Source organism: Monodon monoceros, unplaced genomic scaffold (genome assembly GCF_005190385.1).
Source record: "Monodon monoceros isolate NGI ecotype Baffin Bay Population unplaced genomic scaffold, NGI_Narwhal_1 Super_Scaffold_5, whole genome shotgun sequence".
In the NCBI taxonomy this organism is placed as follows: Eukaryota; Metazoa; Chordata; class Mammalia; order Artiodactyla; family Monodontidae; genus Monodon; species Monodon monoceros.
Genome location: NW_021703782.1, coordinates 27,918,964 through 27,939,588, shown reverse-complemented (window position 1 = coordinate 27,939,588; position 20,625 = coordinate 27,918,964). Strand labels below are relative to the sequence as shown.

The window sequence follows — 20,625 nt, the reverse complement described above, 5'->3', positions numbered from 1 at the left end:
GGGGTCACAGAGAATATTAGGTGGTGAAGTCAGAGAGTAAAAGGGGGCCCATACTGTGTAGGGCCTTGAAAGCCATTTTAAGAGTGTTGAGTTTTACTGAATGAAGACGGGAGTTCTGATCAGGGGTGTGGCATGATGGCACCAGCAAGGGATCGCTGAGATGCTGCAGAGGGGCCAGGGCGGCAGCGGGGAGAGCAGGCAGATGCTGGTGTCTGCGAGGAGGGCAAGGAACGGTCCGATCCAGCGACGTCCTAGTGACTCAGACGTGGGGGTGAGAGAGGAGTGAAAAATAACTACAGAATTGGGCCTGAGTCCCTGGAAAGACAGGACGGCCATCGACTGACTTCGGAAGACTGTGGTTTGGGGTCAGGGGGTGGGTGGCATCAGCTTTGGACCTGTTAGTTTGACATGGTCACCTGACCTCCCAGTGGAAACAGCCACTGGGCTGTAGGTATTCAGGTCTGCGGTCCGGGGAGGGTGCGGCCCCTCTGCACAGAGGTGGCTCGTGGAAAGCCCAGCAGAGTGAGGGTACACATGGTGGGGGCCCGTGTACACCCGCCAGGCCGAGGTCAGGGGTTGAGCAGGGCCCAGCCCCCTCAGGCTGAGGGGAAGCCCTGGAATATTCCACCAGCCAGAGGAAGCTGTCAGGGAGGATGGAGACCCAGTGGGTCAGGTACTGCCCAGGCTGGTGCAGGAGGCCTGAGAATGGTTGGCTGGAGCCCCAAGGAGGGCCCTCGTCATAGTGAGTCGAGCTTTAGAATTTGTGCGTACTCTTCATTATACTCCATCACACTTCACTTTCAGGACTTTCCTGGCTGTTCTTGAACGTTTACTTTTCCATATGAATTTTGGAGTCAGATCATCTAGTTCTCCTATTAGGATTCTATTAAGTCTAATTTATATCTCTAAGACAGCTACTGTTTCTATTCAGGATATCTTTCCAGAAGGAAAGAACCACCAGTTAGAGAGCAGTGGTTCTCAACTTGGCAATGTCTGGACAAAAGTTTCGATCGTCGCTCCTAGGCTGGCACCTAGCTCAGAGAGGGTGGGATCAAGCCGCCGCCACAGAGACTTACCCGGTCCCCAGGGTAGTAGCGCCACACTGGAGAAGCCTAGCCTCAAATGCCTGCACGCTAGCTTTCTGCTAAGGGCCCTCGTCTTCCTTTTCTTACTGAGTAGAGTATCGGGCTGCTGCATGGCACTCATCCTTCTGCAGTGCTCGAGAAGAGTAGACAATATGTAGTGTTGCGGACGTTTTTAATTCTCTTCCGCCGCCCAGGCTCTGGCCCCTTCCTGTCTGTGGGAGATGCAGTTGGCGGTGTCCAGTACCGTCACAGAAGCGAAACCAGCTCCACACTTGCTTTCCCAGCTCCCCTTACAGCCTAAGTGCGGGTGGGGGACCTGGGCTTCTCTAGTCAGATGCAGCAGCCGGGACTGTGGCCAGCCCTTCAAAGAGCGGGGTGCAGGGGCCTGTCTCGCCACTGAAGGTTGCAGACCTTGCGGGACGAGCTACAAGGGTTGCAGAATTCAGTGACAGCAGCAGCAGAAATTTCCTCACCAGGCCACTCTGAAGCTGGGTTTTGGGCACTGCTGCTGGCTGGCTAGAGCTAAGCCTTGTCTGCCTGACAATTCTGTGGGCTTTTAAATACCCTTTGGATTGCTTCCCTTTTGCTTTCAACATCGTGTCTGTTTCTGTTGCTTGCAACCAAGAATCCTGACTGATTCACATGGATTCATCATATTGTGAGAAACACCAGAAGTCGAGATTTTCAACGTTGATTTATGAGACTTTCTACTTCTACAGAAAAGCTAAGAAGTGTGAAACTTTCAGTATCCAAGCATGCAAGTTTCCTACCCAAAACACCAAGTACAATAAGCTGTATCACAGTTATGTCAGTACTGGGGAAAAAGGGAAGGTCCTACAATATCAACTTCCCTTATTACTGTCAGTCTATATATGAGCGATATGATTTGGACCCATGCTATAGACAAACTGTGGACTTGAATTTTACAAGAAGGCTTTAAGACACATTTACTTTGCCTTAATTTTGGTTAAGAGTGAGATGGTTTGGTGACGATTAATAACTTAGGATTGTTTGACGAAATCCATGTCACACCCAGTGTCAGGCAGAGGAAGGATGCCGTCACCAGCAGTGCCGGCTGTGGGTGACGTGGTGATGGGCTGGCAGAGGAAGAGGAAGGCAAGGACAGCAACACAGTCAAGTTCATTCCCGTCCTCCTTGGAGAGCACAATTTGGATTCCTTGTCGAATAAGGAAGAACATTCCTCACGTTTGTTCTCACTGTGCAAACACCAGGCCCCTTTGGGTAACACAGGGACAGGCTCAGTTTAGATTTTCCTCGCGTTTCTGCCCACTGCCCAGGTCCGCATCCTCTCCAGGTATCCCTTTCCAGTCCCTGTCCTTGACTCCTCCACTTCGATGGAAAATGTAGCTTTCTGCTGGCCTCTGGAAGAGCTCCCATTTTTGTCTAGTACCCTTGTCCCAGCAAGAATGGGGCCGGGAATGGGGCCGAATGAAGAAGCCGGAGCCCAGGAACGCCCGGACAGGGGCTTGTCCCCAGGTGCCCTCTGCTGTCTCAGATGCCTCCTAGACAAGATAAGAGGCCCTCAGCGCCCGGCGTCAGGAAGCAGAGTGATCGTCCAGAAAACCCATGCAGGCTGCTTGCAGTAAAACCGGGAGCGGCCAGGGTCCTGTGGGAGCCACGGGACGCGTGCTTCAAGGATGAGTGGAGCCGCGAGCCGAGTCCCTCCTTCCTGACACCCAGGGGAGCCCGGGGAGGCTGGAGCGCCAGGGCCATGAGTCTGAAACAGCAGAACGAGCAAGAGGGTGGGCTGTGCTTTGTCAGATGCATTCCCTCTTGAGAAATGGGGGGAAACAATGTGTAGATAAATTCAGCTTACACTCAGTGGTAGTATTTAAGTCTGGCTTAAAGGGAAAAAAGGGTATTTATGTATGACGCACTTCATTTGGTTTTAGCAGCTCCTGCTGACTGCCGGCCCTACAGTCACTCTCCTTGGCAGTTTTCAGACATCTGGTGGCAAGATTCCCAGGCCTAGAGATAAACCACAATTGGTCTTTTCCAGGGGCAGACCTATCTAGGTTTTGTGAGACCTGAAGCTTCCATAATTGGCGAGTAGAGGGAAGCTTTCTCTGAGAAAGATAATACTTAACGAATACAAAATTAGGTGCCATGTGACTTTTTATTTAGAATGACAAACTATAAAACAAATTACAAATTTGAAAAAGCTAACAAATTCTGCAAACATCATGGAGTCCTGATGAATAACATAACCTCTGTATTAATGGGTGGTCATCAATGCCTTTTCTCCCTATAGTTTTGGGCTCTGTCCTCTTTGATCCAAGTCCAAGGCTTAGGAGAGCGTTAGACGCTTTGTAAAGGAATTGGGAAATACTGCAAACAGACTGAGGTAAGGTCAGGACAGGAAGGGATTTTCCAGAAATGCAGCTTAAACAATCTGAGATAACCGTCTTGTTTTTTTTTTGTTTTTTGTTTGTTTTTGTTTTTGTTTTATTTTGTTTTGCGGTACGAGGGCCTCTCCCTGTTGTGGCCTCTCCCGTTGCCTGTGCTCCGGACGCGCAGGCTCAGTGGCCATGGCTCACGGGCCCAGCCGCTCCGCGGCATGTGGGATCCTCCCGCACCGGGGCACGAACCCGCGTCCCCTGCATCGGCAGGCGGACTCTCAACCACTGCGCCACCAGGGAAGCCCCCCGTCTTGTTTTTATTGTTTGCTGTGAAATACAGTGTGAATGGATGTCCACGTGGAAGCACGCTCCCCACAGGGAGGTCTGGTTCCCAGTGGCCGCTCGGTTTAGGGGTTACTCACTGCCACCAAACTAAGCCCTTTTCTTCATGTCCACAGAGGTTGGTCACAGCTTCCCTGGCAAAAGCCACCATAGGAGAGGCGCGTCCTCAACAAGGGAAGCATGTGATGGCACTTGTGATTGTGAAAGTATGTTAACAATATACCTTTCACACTGTAACATTTCTCTAAAGAAAGGCTCAGGTCAGAAGGTCTTGGAATTTTCCAGATCTTCAGGTGGATCCGTATACCAAAACAAGTAACTGCCCTAAAAGCTCAACCTCTAATACATCAAAACTCTACTTATACCTCAAACAGGAGCCAAGAATGAGGGAAATTCAGAGATGACTGATGCAGAAATCCAAGTGAGAAAAGTCTGGACTCACTCGACAAACAGGTCATACACAAAAGAGCAAAAGAATAAACCTGAAAGGAAAAAAAGATCTTCAACTAACGTGAAATAAATATTAATGTTGGCGTTGCCAATTCTTTTTTTTTTTTTTTAATAAATTTACTTATTTATTTATTTTTGGCTGCGTTGGGTCTTCTTTGCTGCACGCAGGCTTTCTCTAGTTGCGGTAAGCGGGGGCTACCCTTCGTTGCAGTGCGCGGGCTTCTCTTGTTGCGGAGCATGGGCTCTAGGTGCGCGGGCTCAGTAGTTGTGGCGCACCCACTTAGCTGCTCTGCGGCATGTGGGAATCTTCCTGGACCAGGTCTCGAACCCGTGTCCCCTGCATTGGCAGGCAGATTCTTTTTTTTTTTTTTTTTTGTGGTACGCGGGCCTCTCACTGCTGTGGCCTCTCCCGTTGCGGAGCATAGGCTCCGGACGCGCAGGCTCAGCGGCCATGGCTCACAGGCCCAGCCGCTCCGCGGCATGTGGGATCTTCCCGGACCGGGGCACGAACCCGTGTCCCCTGCATCGGCAGGCGGACTCTCAACCACTGCGCCACCAGGGAAGCCCCCAATTCTTTATTAGAAGTTTCCAATTCCCATTTTAGTTAGTAGAGAACTGACATAATCTCTTCCAATGTTTCTAGAACACATCCTGTACCCTCCCGTCAGCCACCTTTGAGGTAATATGAGCTCTTTTGGTAACAGCCAGTGCTTAGCCAGTATAAAGCAAAAAGCCCCGAAGCTGGCTTTATTTCATTGCTAAGCAGTGTTGCTACCCCGTCACCACTACTTGCTACTGGGCTTGGGTGGGCTCTGCTCAGGGGGCACGGGAGGGAAACTTGAGGGATCCTGACTATCCTGGATGAAGAACGTCTTAGGGGAGCAAGAGAGTATCGCGGTGGATAAGACGAAATACCAGTAACAATTACAGGACTTCTTAAAAAAGAGATCTGTGGAAAACAGCTAAGTTACTTTCTAAATTGATCAGTGGTTCATGACCAACTTCTTAGTCCAAAGAGTTTGAAACATCCAAATAATAGTTGTGCATCTTGGTTTGATACGGGGGGGGGGCGGGGAAGGAAATAAAAATCTGTTCTCCCATCCAAGCCTTTTCTTGAGTGATTCTCTAATCGACATCCGGGCTGAACAGGCACAGGGAATGCTGAACCATAATCCCGTCATTAGTGAGTAAATCTCACCGAATTCAGGCTAAAGCACCTGACTTCTCATTTTGTAAAATATGTACTACCAGATCTTGCCAAGATGTTTATGGCTCATTCTTGCAACTCAAAGAGGGAATGCATTCGACGAACAGAGGCCATAAGAAGCGGCCCCACCATTTCATCGCGTAGCCTCCCTGGTTAACTTGCCTGGGCTAGGCTTGCCCACGCAGCTCTGCAAGGAGCTCTCTGGCCAGTTTTCTCGACCTAGGGGCTTCCACACAAAGATGGTCCCACCTGTACAAGGTCTGGTCCAGAAAGCCAATAATCTCGTGCATTATTGCATCAGTCTGAGCCATCTGCAATGAGGACAGAAGAGAAGGCAAATTAAAACACTTTCCAGACAGATTCATCTCTTCGTCCAGTGGACCAGCTGTAACCATCCTGTCCCCCAAAAGCACCTGCATTCCTATCAGCTCCAAAGGGCTCTTGTTTTGTCTTCAAGGTGATTAGCAAAGTGAATGTGTTCTCAGAGGTGGGCCATCTAGTGAGCAGAGCCATTTCCTAATGCTGGCCCTCTCAGACCCACAACGGCTACAGACAAATGCTGTTTCTTGGAACACCCATCACAAGCTTTGGGGTTATTTGCCGTGGGGAGCAGAGGCCAATGAGCATGCTGTGGCTTGACTTCCTGCAAAAGGCTCACACTACTATGAGAACTGGAAAATGCTGAAAAGAGAGTGCCACCTGTTCTTACACAAACAGCTTTATAAATGGCATTCTTGGGCTAGCGGCAGGCCCACTTGTTTGTTAATAGGCACCTAAGGTTTTAACACTTGATTCTTAAGGGAAGCAGGAAACACAGGAACTGTCAGTTCTGCTAAATACAGCCTTAGCTGTTGGTACCCATAAAGGGAGGATAAGAATCTAACGATTTATCTGCGTGGAGAATTTACTGTGATCTTTTTTAGACACAAGCATATTGAGAACCTCTGTTTTTGAGAGTAGTCCACATATTCATTTCTTTTTTCTTTTAAATGTGGAACGCTTCACGAATTTGCATGTCATCCTTGCACAGGGGCCATGCGAATCGTCTCTGTGTCCTTCCAATTTTAGTCTATGTGCTGCCAAAGTGAACACCACATGTTCGTTTTTCATGTGTGAATCAAATATTTAAGTAGCCTGAGTAGCCCAAGGTCAGCTCCTCCTCTGTGTCCACACTGGGACCTTCTGGTAGGGTGACCAGCCGCCCTGGTCCACCCGGGACTCTCCTAGGGCCCAGGACAGCCTTTAATCCCAGGCCACCCCTGGCCATGAGTCAAGGCAGACTCTCACTGCAGCACGGATACTAAGTGAGTGGCAGCGGGGGAAGCCCTGGGCCCCCTGGACAGCACTGGTGCTCCCCGGCCATCTACTGGCAGTGGCCCAAGCTGAGAGGGCTCTGCTGGGGTCGGGGGGCAGGCTGCCAGCCTGGGTGGGGTTCACCGTGGCTCTTGGTGTCTACAGAATCCTCTCTTGGTTTTACTCAGAAGTCACAGATGCTGTAGATGACTTTATGGATGAAACAACACGAGCTTCCCTGGGGCACCTTAGAAGAGTTAATTTAGTACCTCAGACCCGAGTGGGGGGAAGATTGCCTCCCGCTCCAGTGCCCAGGGACCATGGGGGCTCCTCGGAGCCGGACGCGGGGCAGCGGTGCCATCACTGACCCTCTTTACAAGCCACCTCAATGCCCATGTTCCACTTTGTCTCCAGTCACGTACAAACCCCACCTCACTGCCACTGAGGGAGGGGAAGCCGCGTCCTGCAGGGCTCAGCTGAGGGCATCCTTGTGGCGGTCAAATTCATTTTGAGCTCAACAATTATAGAACTGAACTCTGTATTTCAGATTCTGGCTAACTTTTGGCTGTTACTGCTATGGTCCAGCAACAGAAGACAGAAGGAGAGGGAGGGAGAAACGTGAACTCAGGGCAGGACGAGGGGCAGCAGGAATCCGGGCACCAGCCAGGCTGCTAGCGCCTCATCCTCATCGAGGCTCAAGGAGGAGAGAGCGGAGCTGGCAAAGCAGGAACAGGGCAGAGAAGTAGAACAAGGGGTGGGAAGGGCGGGGGCTCCGATGAAGGGATTCAGTGGAGACTCAGAAGCTGAGCCCTGGGGCCCGTGCGGGAGCCTGAGGAAGTGGGGGAGCGTGCTGTGGCTGAGGTTGGGGTGTGAGGCCAGGAGAGGAGGAAAGAGGAAGGTGAGCCGATGGCACAAGGGGCAGCTCAGAGGAGGATCGAAGGCCGCAAAGAGACAGGGCTCAGACGCACAGCCTATAGCGAGCACGGCTCTCCAGAGCTGAGGGCAAGACAAGAGGGCCAAGACCAGGACCCGGGCCCAGAAGCTGGCCCTGCTCCCACCTCTCTGAGTTCACATCAAAGCCAGGCCAGGGCTAGGGTCCTGAGGGTGGTGATGCCAAAGCCCCTCAAAGAGAAAGGCCGTCCACCTGCTCCTGGCCAAGCAGACCCGGCCCAGGGCTCTTCCCAGGCTGCTCATAGAGGGAGGCACCAAGGAGCCCACGAGGGGCTGGCACTGGGTGGACCCCTTCCACCTGTCCTGTTTGTAGCTGCTCTTGCCGGGCTGGCCACTGCAGGAAAGCTTCGAGTTAGGAAGGCCGGTATGTTTGTTAGTTGAAACAGTTACTGAACATCGGCAAGGACAGCGCCCAGGAGGCGCTCTCAGCTGTGACGGGCTCCAAGGTGCCCGGGAGGCCAGCACCCACCTCCTAAGGAGCCGGTGCGGGAAGAGAAAACACCGAGCCTCATCCTTTAGTTAATCTTTTTTGCAGCTGAGCTGACTTCTGAACGTGAATGAAGGCGCCGGGTTGCCCCAGGCTCAGGTGTAGACCAGCAGTGCTGATGCGTGGCTGCAGGTGAGCTGTCCTGTGGCGACGGGGCTCCAGCATCGGCGGCAACCCTGAGCTTGGTGACACGACCCAGCTCCTGAGCCGCAGCAGCCAGTCTGTGGGTGAGACCTGAGGGCGGTCCATTGTGAACCTGGACTGTCTCCCCAGAATGGAGGGAAATGTGATTGCAATACAGAAGCAGAGACCTGCATGTCTCTGAGGAGCTGTCTCTGGGTTACACTCTCTCACACCCTACGTGCTGGGCCGGCCGTGATCTCCTTGGCCTGCTCTCCACTCCCAGGGTGACAGGACACTAGAGGAGCAGTAGGGTGCAGACTCAGGGAGGAGGGGCGGCCGGGTCTGAGCAGGCTCCACGGGCTGAGGCCCCTCCCACAGGTGTCCAGGGCCTGGGCGGGAAGTCAGAGGTCAGGCAACAAAAATGCCACCAGCACCTGCATGATTCAGAAGTGTCTGCCTTTGACTTTTAAAATAACTTCCAATTTTAGAACAGTTTTAGATTTATAGTTTGACCCAAAAGAAAATACTGAGAAATCCCATATCCCCTACACTCAGTTTTCCTGTTAACATCTTACATTAGTATAGTACATTTGTCAGAATTAATGAACCGATATTAATATGTTTTATTAACCTTATCTTTAGGTCAGACTTTTCCTCAGTTTTTCCCTAATGTCCTCCTTCTGTTCCAGGATTCCATCCAAGACACTACATTACATTTAGTCATCATCCCTCCTTAGGCTCTTCTTGGCTGTGACAGTTTCTCAGACGTTCCTGTTTTTGATGACCTTGACAGTCTTAAGGAGGACTGGTCAGGTATTTTTGTCAAATGTCCTTCAACTGGGGTTTTTGTCAGTTTGGGGTAGGAAGGCCACAGAAGTAAAGTGCATGTTCATCGCGTCATATCAACATGACTTATCCGTGCTGCTGACCTTGATCACCTGGCTGAGGTAGTGGCCGAAAAGTGACTATTATAATTTACACTTGGCCAGAGAAGAAGTTGGTTGATACCAAGTTCTACAGATATGAGGACATTATTTAACTCTCACCTATGTAGTTCCCCACCTCAAATGGATTTGGAGGTGAGATGTGCACTTTATAAAAGCACAGGATAGATCATTGTGCTGGGGCGGGCCCTGAGGAGATGGCACCCAGCAGGTGACAAGCAAGTCCTCCTCTGCTCTTGGCCACACCCAGGCTCTGGGAGGTCTTCTGTCTGAGCCCGAGAGGGCGGACTGACAGGCTGGCTGCGTGGTCTGCCCACCCCACACATGTTTTTCTCCTAGGAGCAAGGAGAAGCTTGTGGGCACTGGTTACTGAGGCTCTTGGCAGTCCCACTGGTCACTGGGACTTTCTTCACGTTCACGTTCAAACAGAGCCTGCCCTGGAGGGGAGCGGGAGGGGGTCTCTGGGTACTGGGAACATTCCTTTCTTGATTTGGTTGCTGGCTGCATGGGTGTTTTTGGTTTGCAAAAATTCATCAAGCTATACCTTTCTGTATATACCTTATAAGACAATAAAAAGTAAAAACAAAAACAGAAAAAAACCTAACTCCAAGAACCAGCACCTTGTGGTTTTTTGGGTTTTTTTGGGGTTTTTTTGAGATGAGCTCATAACATAAAATTTGCTATTTTAATCATTTTTATATGTACAATTCAGTGGCATCAAGTACATTCACAATGCTGTACAACCACCACTGCTATCCATTTCCAAAACTTTTTCATTATCCCAAACAGGAACTCTGCACCACTCCCCAGCCCCTAAAAACCTCTATTCTACTTTCTGTCTTGTTTTCCATTTTGTTTGGCTTGGTTTATAGTATATGTCCTAGTGGGTATGGAGCGGTACCTCATTGTGGTTTTGATTGCATTTCCCTAAGAGCTAACGATGTTGAACATTTTATTCATATGCTTATTGGCCATTTGTACATCTTCTTTGGAGAGATGTCTAAATTCACTGCCAGTTTTTGAACTGGGTTGTTTTACTGTTGTTGAGCTGTACAAATTCCTTTTATAGTCTAAACACTAAACATTAAACCCCTATCAGATACGTGATTTCCAAATATTTCCAAGTATAAATTCGAAATTTTCCTCCCATTTCAAGATTTGTCTTTTCACCTTCTAGATAGTGTCCTTTGATTTGCAAAGCTTTTTATTTTGATGAAATCCAATGTATTTTTTCTTTCGTTGCCTGTGCTTTTAGTGTCATTATTCAAGTAATCATTGCTGAGTCCCATGCCATAAGCGGTGCCACGTTTGACTTGGACCGTAAAGAACCCCTCAGGTCAGCTGGGCTTCCAGAAGGAGCTCTTTGTAATTAGCAGACTTTAAAAAAAATTAACACATGAAATTCTCTGAGCCACTGCAGTGACCATATTCTCACTGAAGGCTTGTTTCTCTTCACGAGGAGGAAGAGTCATGAACTGTAACTGAAAGACGACAGCCTGGGGAGACAGGAGGTGAGCTTTCACGGTGGGCCCTGGCAGTGAGCTGTGTGACCTGGGAGAAGTCCGCTCCCTTGTCTGAGCCTCCCTTCCCTCTCCTGTGCCACGCAGGTGTCGCATAGGGCAGGCTCTGGGTCTGGCCCAGCTGTCCCCTCCCAGCCTGTCCAGCCACGTTTGGACAGCGTCTTGGTACCCACACTCTTCAAAGGCTGGGTCCTTGGGTGATAACCCACCTTTTCCCTGGGATGAGAATGAGAACCAGGATGCCAGAAAAGGGGAGACTTACGAGCGTGATGACTTCCCGGGCAATCGCGTGGCCTCCGGGAGCCCGGAGCAGGAAGCTCAGGACGAGGCGCCTGATCAGCTGCTGACAGGCAGGCGGTCTGGGAGCTCCCTGCCCGCCCTCGCCAGCTGCTGCCTGCAGATCCCTGGCCGAGAGGGCTGGACTCCTGAGCAGCTTCGTGAGGCAGCGGAGCACGGCCTTCACCTCCACCTGGGAAGTATAATTTCAAAGGGAAGAGATTAGGGAAGAGTCAGGACACGCAGGTGGTAGGATGACTCAGTTCTTTGAAGCAACCCCCAGAAACGGGAGAGGACTGGCGCCCGAGGGAGGGCAGGTGGGGCGGACCATGTCAGAGTTTACACGCTGCTCCACACAAACCCAAATGCGCGTAATGGAAATGTCTTGACTTTCTTTCGTCCTGCTCACTAAGCAGCCAGGGCATCATGCCAGGAATCGACCTTTTTCTGTATGAAAGGAAATGGAGAAAAGTCCTCAGCAGAATGTAGTCAGGTTTTTATATTGTGGGAAAAAGAACAAAAGGCTCCTTGAAGACTTGCTCACCATCACAGCCACAGGTCAATTCAAGCCCAGTGCTCGGACCTCCGCTGAGCCAACGTGCTGCTAAGAAGGAGGTTGGCCTTTTCGCCACCTTCGGCGGGGAGGAAGCGCGTGCGTGCGCACACACGTGCACACACACACACACACACGTACCACACTGGTTTGGTTTAGACACTGGGACACTGTTCATACATGTTTAAAGCTCAAGCAGAGGTCACAAGTCTGTGGAATCCACATAGTAATAGTGGCTGTTATAGGTCTGTGGGTTGTTTTTGCATACATGCAGGAGGGCGGTGTCCCTCACCCCCTCTTCTCTTGCCCGGGACCAGCCTGCCCTCGTCTGACAGCGTCTACGGGGGCCCACGGCTGTCCTGCGTCTAGGTAGGTCTGCAAAAATGTCAGGGCTTAGGAAGCAATGCCTCTGTATCCATTTTCTTCCTGACTGGCGTTTGATTTTTCTCCTCTCGTCCAATATTCCCTGAGGCTTGTCTTCTTCCTTTCTCTTTCACTCCAGGCCGTCTTTCCCTTCAAATACCTTCCTCACATGCCCAAAACTTCAATGCTTTCTAAAAATCTTTTCAGGAGAAAAATATAAGCTTTCTAAGTATTAATTTTTATCCTGCATTATGAAAATTTATATATGCTCACTGTAAAACATTTGAAAAAGTAAAAAGAAAAAGAATCAAAATGACTATAACTCCACTAGCCAAAGAGACTCGTTGAAAGTGAGGTTTACATCCTTATCATCTTTTTTCTATGCATTGTGAACACAGCACTCACTATACATAAGGTATTCTAGTTTTCACAGTTCACTATAAGCAATTTACCATTATCTATAGCACATTTTCTTTGATAACATGATTTTTCATGGTAGAATGCTATTCTGTGGTTGTAATACACCACAATTTATTTAGCCGATATCCTTACTATTGAAATGTAGGCCATTTTCAGTTATTGCAGTTACAAACAATGCTGCAATGATCTCGTACATAAATCTTCATATGGCTCTCTAACTACTTCCTTAGGATAATTCCTAGAAGTAGAATGACAGGGTTAAAGAGTATGAACCCTCACCTAATTCTTAAGAGTATACAAACATAGTTGTTTTTTTATCATGATTTAATTCAAAGTCAGCAAAAGGAGATGAACACTGGCTGGCAGAGAACATGGTTTGCAGAGTGGAGCGGTCTCTGAGCCGGCCGTACGCGTCTCAGGCAGGAACGGCTGCTCTTTGCCCCACCCCCTCCCAATCCTGCACCTCAAGGCTGCCCAGCAGAGGTGACGGTTCCAGCCACAGAACACCGCTGCGTACAGTCCGGTACCGTGATGTAATTATGCCTTTCAAGGCAAAGGCACAGATACTGTCAAGCTCAGTCAAATCTTACAATAATCATGCTTTCAAAGACAGTTCACAGTTTGTCAAGTCATCCAACAGACCATCAAAGGTCAGGAGAGCGACAAGTATGCACTACTAGTTAAACTAGGAAAACTGGGCCCCATTTGCTCCCCGGGATGCCGCACGAACTGGTGCCTCAGGTTGAGCACCGAGAAGGAAGAGGAAGGAAACAGATGTACTGGCACTAAACTACTGAGTGAGCTAATCTGTTTCTATCCAGGCTGCCAAAGCACCCCCTGAGTAAGAACTAGGCATACGTTTTATTAAAAAAAAAGGACCAACTTAACTAGTAGAAAGATAGGCCAATGCAGAACTCTCTAGAAAATAAACCTTATTGGACAATTTATTTCTCTACACTTCAAAAGTAATCTGTCAGCTTCTATGATCGATTTGGAATTTAACATATAACCTACCAATTTAGCTTATACAGAATCAAATATAAAGTATATAAAAAGGCTTCAGAAATCATTAGTGCTTCATACATTTTAATTATTATTAAAATTAAGATAATGAAAAATTAGGATTCTCTTCAATTAGTTTAATGTGATATTTTAAAAGGGAAAAATAGGCTTTCTTTTTAATCAGATACCAATTCTGAGATACATGTTAATTTCTAAAAAAAAAAAATGTTCTATTTTTGATCCAAAATCATCACCAAATTTCAGCTTTTTAAAATCCCAACTCTTTTCTTTCTCCTGCCATATAACGTGCTTTTAAACAAGTGAAATATACAGCCATATCTGAACTAGTCTCTGTTTTGTTCAAACAGAAACCATCAAGCAAATAGGAGCACTGCTCTCTACGTAAAGAAACCTGCTCCCTTTAATTGTTAAAATCAGCAAAAAGCGCTGGCAGTTGAACTTTTAAAAACCAGCAAATAAATGTTTGTAAGGAAGGCGCAAATGCCTTTAATCAAAACATTGCTCCTGTTAATATTATATTCCACACAAAATAACAGCTGTCTTTGCCACAGACAGCTAGCCACTCCTGTACTTTGCTGCTCTGTTATTTAGGAAATGACCAAGTCCTTTTTCAGAAACTAAGTGGTTAATATCATGTGATTACTTTTCTAAGAGTTCTAAACAAAGCCGGTTCTGTGAGGATCTATTGACTGATCCAAGAAAGGAGTTAAGTCAAGACGGAAGCAGACAGTGCCAGGCCACTGATCAGAAAGAGGACGATGCTCCTCAGAAGAGCGGTCAGACCCTGCATGGCATCCCCTGGAGGGAGCAGCCCCAGGGCCAGGCACGCCTGTGAAGCATGACAGAGTGGCAGTGACCAAGAAGAGATAAAATGACCCAGGGATGGAAGGGCTGCACCTCATCTCCTCGGTGCCTCCCAGGACAGCAGGCAGCGCCTGGCCTCCAGTCCGCTCCTGAGGGCAGGAAAACACCTCGACCACAGGCCCAGCTCCCACTCACTCGTCCAGGCGGATGTCTGCATGTACCTGCTGAGGTGCCTGGGGGTCAGTGAAAGCCAAACCCACTGCAGGGCCCCTTCCAGCCCCTGAGAGACTGATCCTGAGGCCGCACACCATAGGCCTGGCCACCCACCATGGTCTGTGCTCTCTGCTGATGCCCAGCTCCTGGACCGCAGCTGAAAGCCAGGAGCCACAGCAGGGCCTCTGGAGCTTCAGCCTCAGCTTCCGACGTCAGTAACTGCTCAGCCGCCATATCAGCCCATCCTCCAAAGTGAACGAACAAAAACCAGCTCTCAAAGGGGCCTCCGTAGGACCTGGAACAGAACCAAAACACATGGCAGCCGGGCAACTTTATTTCTTTTTCCTTTAGGTTCTTAAAGCAACTTATGTTTGTGAATGGTTGGCTTCAATTGTTCTTATCCACTGAAGTACAATTTGCAAGGAATACGAGTTAGCCTCAGAAAAAGAGCTCACAGTGCTGCCCTGAACCTGTCACAGGACTTTCAATGGCGTGCCTCTCAAAACCTCATGTGCCCTGAGGACCTCAGACGTTTAAATCTTTAAATCAAGGTCATCCAGGGACACTGAGTGAAAACAGGCCTTCGAGAAAGGAAGGTTTTGGCCCATGATCATCAAGAACGATGCAAGATGAGAACCTGCAGGCCCACTGCTCTGCCTTCTGCGTGGCCTGCACAGCTGGGCTGCTGTGGAGAGTGGGGCCCCTCAGCCACCAGGCAGCCACCCAGGTAGCCCCAAGCAAGAGACGAGGGGGCTCCCTGGGGTCCAGACGGAGACCAGAGAAGGGACACAGGCCGAAACACGTGCCATTCCTTTTCTCACAAGACAAAAGATTCTGGTCAGTATTTTGGCAATTATGAATTTTTAAGGAGCTGTATACTGTACTCTTTCCTGTCATCAAGTATACATCAATGCTGAAAAGTTAAAGCTTTTGTGAAGCTATCCTTTTGTCACACAGGGAACCGGGAGTTGCAATAAAGGGTAGACTCTGCTTAAGGTAAGGACCCACTAATTTTGCATAGTGACAGTCCTAGCAGTTTAACATCTCCCCTGGGAGAAATGGAGCAGGACTGGCCTGAGATTAACATAGAGCAGAACTTTCCTTCTGAACTGGGGAAGCTCCTAGAACAGGAAAGCTCTGAGCCCCTCTGCAGCGCTCCGTCTTTGCTGGATCTGGGTGCGTGGTCCCCTGCTTGGCCCGTGGAATCCCCAAGCCAGCGCCGTTCCCACCTCTCCTAGTCACTGCTCTCCTCCTGTTCAAGTCTGCCCCGAAAACAAGTGATTAAATGTTCTGAAATCTAACTTGCAAAACAGTGACAGAAAAGGAAGAAGGAGGAGCATTAGTCTTACTCCCTTGTCCCCACAAGAGGGAGAGCTGATGCTCCAGGGGCCACATGAGCAGTGGGCTGGGTTATGTCTCAGAAGCAAGGAACCAGCTCCACGGGGTCTCCTTCCTGCAGGCCTCATGGACGAGTGAGCTGAGCAAGGGCTTCCCCCATGCTCGCTGCCCCCACATGGGCATCCCTCCTGGATCACGGCTCAAGGCCTGGTCATTCTGCCTCTCTTCCTCTAGCAGCCGAGTGTGCAATGCAGTCCCATGGGGCTGGCTGAGAAGGTGCCTAAAGCTGCTCACAGAGCCCTCCCCGCAGGTGGCCCTGAAGCCTAGTTGAGGCAGATCTGGGTTAGGCAGGAGCCCTAAGAGGTTTGGGGTCTAGGCCCTGCTCTTCAACAGAGACAACCAGAAGGGGTGTGTATGGGGCTGCCAGGGTATGGCAGGTCGTTAATATGGCCAATCCTCTGATCCCCACTTGGCTGACAGTTCTGTCTGTCTCCTCTACTGGTAAGAGTTTGGGGGCAGGGTCGGGGAGGGAGGCTGTGTAAGTGAGTAACTGGCCCCCAAACCTGCATCAGTGATGATGAACAGAAGAGCACCAGCCATGGTACGTGATGGCTCAGTAATGAGATTATAGAGAGTTTCAAGAAGGAAAAGTGGCAACAAATAAAGACAGTATTAGTAGGCTAGTACAGACAATGAATGAAACATGTACACTCTAAAAGCAAAGAAGTTAAGAGGAAGTCGAAGGGTACTATGTTACAAAGAACTTAGCAAAGCCTAAATGTGAATGCTTCTAGGGAAATAACACATATAAGAGGGTACCTAATATCATAATGTTAGAAATTACTTTATGTTAGAATGGATTTTCTAATTTTAGACAAATATTTATTACAAGAAGGAGGAAAAGAAACACTTCATCCTACTGTGCAGGAGAAGTTTAGAATTTCCTTCCCTAGAGAGGTAGAGAAGGGCCCAGAGAGGCGCCCTTCTCCTTCTGCAGGCCAGGGGTTGCAGCATGTGAGCACTGCTTTTTTCCTAAGGTCCATTATTTTTATTGTTATGCTGGTACCTTTCAAAGCCTAACACTAGCCATTACTCAGAACAGTTGCTATGCCAGGTATTTACACATGCAGCCTATTTATTCTGAGCTGCTCAAAGTGCTTCCTCCACTTCTTACTCAGCAGTGTGCTTACCTGTTTGGGGATGGAAACAGACCAATACAGCCATACCTCATTTTACTGCACTTCACAGGTAATTGTTTTTTTTCCACAGACTGAAGGTCGTGGCAACCCTGCGTCGAGCAAGTCTATTGGCTTCATTTTTCCAACAGCATTTGCTCGCTTCCTGTCTGTGTACAATTAGGTGATTCTCACAATATTTCAAACTTTTCCATTATATTTGTCATGGTGATCTGTGATCAGTGATGTTCCTTGTTACTATTGTAATTGTTCTGGGGTGCCATGAACTGTGCCAATATACGATGATGAACTTAATGAATAAATGTGTGTGTTCTGACTGCCCTACCAATTGTCCGTTTTCTCTCCTTCTCCTTGGGCCTCTGTAGGAGACACAACAATATTGAAATTAGGCCAGTTAATAACCCTACAATGGCCTCTAACTGTTCAAGTGAAAGGGAGAGTGGCACGTCTCTTACTTTAAATCAGAAGCTAGAAATTATAAAGCTTGGTGAGGAAGGCACGTCTAAAGCTGAGATGCGCTGAAAGCTAAGCTTCTTGCACCAAACAGTTAGCCAAGGTGTGAATGCAAAGGAAATGTTCTTGAAGGGAATTAAAAGTGCTACTACAGTGAACACATGAACGATAAGAAAGCAAAACAGTCATTGCTGATATGAAGAAAGTTGTAGTGGTCTGGATAGAAGATCAAACAAGCCACAACATTCTCTTAAGCCAAAGCCTAGTCCAGATCAAGGCCCTAACTCTCTTCAATTCTATAAGGGCTGAGAGAGGTAAGGAAGCTACAGAAGAAAAGTCTGAAGCTAGCACAGGTTGGCTCATGAGGTTTAAGGAAAGAAACCATCTCCATATGTAAAAGTGAAAGGTGAAGCAGCAAGTGCTGGTGTAGAAGCTGCAGCAAGTTATCTGGAAGATCTAGCAAGATAATTAATGAAGGTGGCTACATTAAACAACAGATTTTCAATGTAGACGAAATAGCTTTATATTGGAAGAAGATGCCATCTAGGACTTTCATAGCTGGAGAGGAGAAGTCAACGCCTGGCTTCAAAGCTTCAAAAGACAGACCAACTCTCTTGTTAGGGACAAATGTAGTTGGTGACTTTAGGTTGAAGTCAATTCTTATTTACCATTCTGAAAATCTTAGGGCCCTTTAAAACATCTACTCTGCCTGTGCTCTATTAATAGAACAACAAAGGCTGGATGACAGCACATCTGTTTACAATACATTTTACTGAATATTTTATGCCCACCGCTGAGATCTACTGCTCAGAAAGAAAATTCCTTTCAAAATATTACTGCTCATTGACAATGCACCTGTTCACCCAAGAGCTCTGATGGAGATGTACAGTGAGATTAATGTTGTTTTCATGCCTGCTAACACAACAGCCATTCTGCAGCCCATGAATCAAAGAGTCATTGCGACTTTCAACTCTTACTATTTAAGAAATACGTTCCTCTGAGGGATCTGGGCAAAGTAAACTGAAAATCTTCTGGAAAGGATTCACCATTCTAGATGCCATTAAGCACATTTGTGACTCATGGGAAGAGGTCAAAATATCAACATTAACAGGAGTTTGGAAGAAGTTGATTCCAATCCTCATGGATGACTTTGAGGGGTTCAAGACTTCAGTGGAGGAAGTAAAATGCAGATGTGGCAGAAACAGCAAGAGAACTAGAGTTAGAAGTGGAGCCTGAAGATGTGACTGAATTGCTGCAATCTCATGATAAAATTTTAATGGACGAGGAGTTGCTTCTTATGGATCAACAAAGAAAGTAGTTTCTTGAGACGAAACCTACTCCTGGTGAAGCTGCTGTGAGACTGTTGAAATGACAACACAGGGTTTAGAGTATTACATAAACTTAGTTGATAAAGCAGTGACAGGGTTTGAAAGGAATGACTCCAATTTTGAAAGCAGTTCTGCTGTGGGTAAAATGCTATCAAACAGCATTGCATGCTACAGAGAAATCGTTTGTGAAAGGAAGAGTCAACTGATCTGATAAACTTCATATTGTCTTATTTTAAGAAACTTCCACAGCCACCCCAACCTATAGCAACCACCACCATGATCAGTCAGCAGCATCAACGTTGAGGCAAGATCCTCTACCAGCAAAAAGATTATGACTCACTGAAGGCTCGGACAATGGTTAGCAATTTTTAGTAATAAAGTATTTTTAAATTAAGGTATGTGCATTGTTTTTTCTAGACATAATGCTATTGAACACTAAATAGACTGCAGAACAGTGTAAACATAACTTCTATATGCACTGGGAAACCAAAAAAGTCGTGTGACTCACTTTATTGCTGTGGTCTGGAATGAAGCCTGCAATATCTCTGAGGTATGCTTGTAATGCCTTCCCCTGTCAGGCCTGCTCAAAGGGAAGATAAGGATCCAGAGCAAACGCGTGTGAAATAGACCTACGAGTCATCAGTGTTTGCTTACCCATGAGTTTGGTCTTCAACTACTTCTTTGAGCATTTCAGAGATATGTTTCAGTGCCTGGTGCCAAAGTCCCCGTGGGATATCTGTGGGTGGAGAGAGCCATCAGAGAGGAGCTGAAGAAAAGTCAAACCTATTAGGAATCATCTACAGCTAAGACCAGAAGAGGCCTTTTGGAGGAAAGGCCTTAATTTTCCTGGTCCACAGAATCGGTACCACTGCTCTCATGCTGATCCCAGCCAGAATCTATGTCTCTGGCCTGGGAAGAAAGATCTGTCAGTGTTACACAGAGCTAAACTCAAAGGCTCTTTAACTCGGGTACATGGGACTGGACAGAGACTGCACAGGCAGCCCACCGTAGGGTTTACAAAGGCTATATGGAAGATGCCCCAGGTTTTTTTCTTTTCTACTCACCTACCCCCTCCTCTATATCACTAGTAATCTGTGATTTCAACATACATGGAGATTATAATAAAATAATCAACAAGGAATTAGGAATGGGCTGCCCAACTGTTTTTCTACGATTGTGATGAATTTAGAATAAGATATCAGGTGTATAGTTTTTTTTTAAAAAAAAGGTCAGAAAAAAATACATGGGTATCATACAGACAAATGTCTTTTCTTTAGTTAGTTTTTCTGGTTTCACAATTTTCCCATGGTCTTAAACACTTCTGAGCATGTATCTGTAGTTCTAAACAACATCTGAAAAAGGCTACCACATTTCCATGTAGTGACAGGTTCTGTAATTAAATACACGAGAAAGATAATGTAAGTGATACAGTAACCACTACTACCCCACAAATGTTGAAGAATCATAAATTATCTCTCTCCCTCTTCTGAACTTCCGTAACTCTTGATTTGCAGGCTTTGAAGGCATTTTTGTTTTCTTCTTTTTATTAGTTGTTTAGATATGTATTTTATGTCTTCTTTACTTGTAGTTCCTGGATAGTCAGGGCTCATAAGTGACCCATCTTTTATGCCTACAAGACTTTACAGTGGGCACAAAATCAATTTCTGATGAATAGAAGATTCTACTGTTAAAAAACACTTCAATTTGTGAATGTAACATTATTTTTCCGAATGTAACATGCAGAAAACTGTTCTAGGAACTAGCAGAGGTAGTCTTTTGTTTATAGATTTCCAAATTTAAAAAATAACAACCCCAATACTTTTCTGGAGCTCATTCAGTTGCTCACATAGGCCGACCTTAGGCTTTGCTCATCTGACTTAGGCTGTGAGACGTGGC

General features: G+C 47.5%; 1 protein-coding gene and 1 non-coding gene across 7 annotated transcripts in view; both read right to left on the bottom strand.

Annotated features, from left to right (window-relative positions):
• Nucleotides 1-4,620: 4,620 nt before the first annotated feature.
• Nucleotides 4,621-20,625, bottom strand: part of FANCC (FA complementation group C) — a 263,659-nt gene continuing 247,654 nt past the window's right edge. For all 6 annotated transcript variants that reach the window (XM_029202039.1, XM_029202038.1, XM_029202043.1 and 3 more), the window contains 4 exons: nt 19,384-19,465; nt 14,529-14,709; nt 11,025-11,231; nt 4,621-5,755 (listed from right to left, as the gene is read on the bottom strand). In XM_029202039.1, the coding sequence (XP_029057872.1) occupies nt 5,612-5,755; nt 11,025-11,231; nt 14,529-14,709; nt 19,384-19,465 (614 nt within the window). In that variant the 3' untranslated portion in view covers nt 4,621-5,611. The remainder of the gene's footprint in view (nt 5,756-11,024; nt 11,232-14,528; nt 14,710-19,383; nt 19,466-20,625) is intronic.
• Nucleotides 6,430-6,536, bottom strand: LOC114884904. Its single transcript, XR_003790965.1, has one exon. It is a non-coding gene; the product is annotated as a U6 spliceosomal RNA (small nuclear RNA).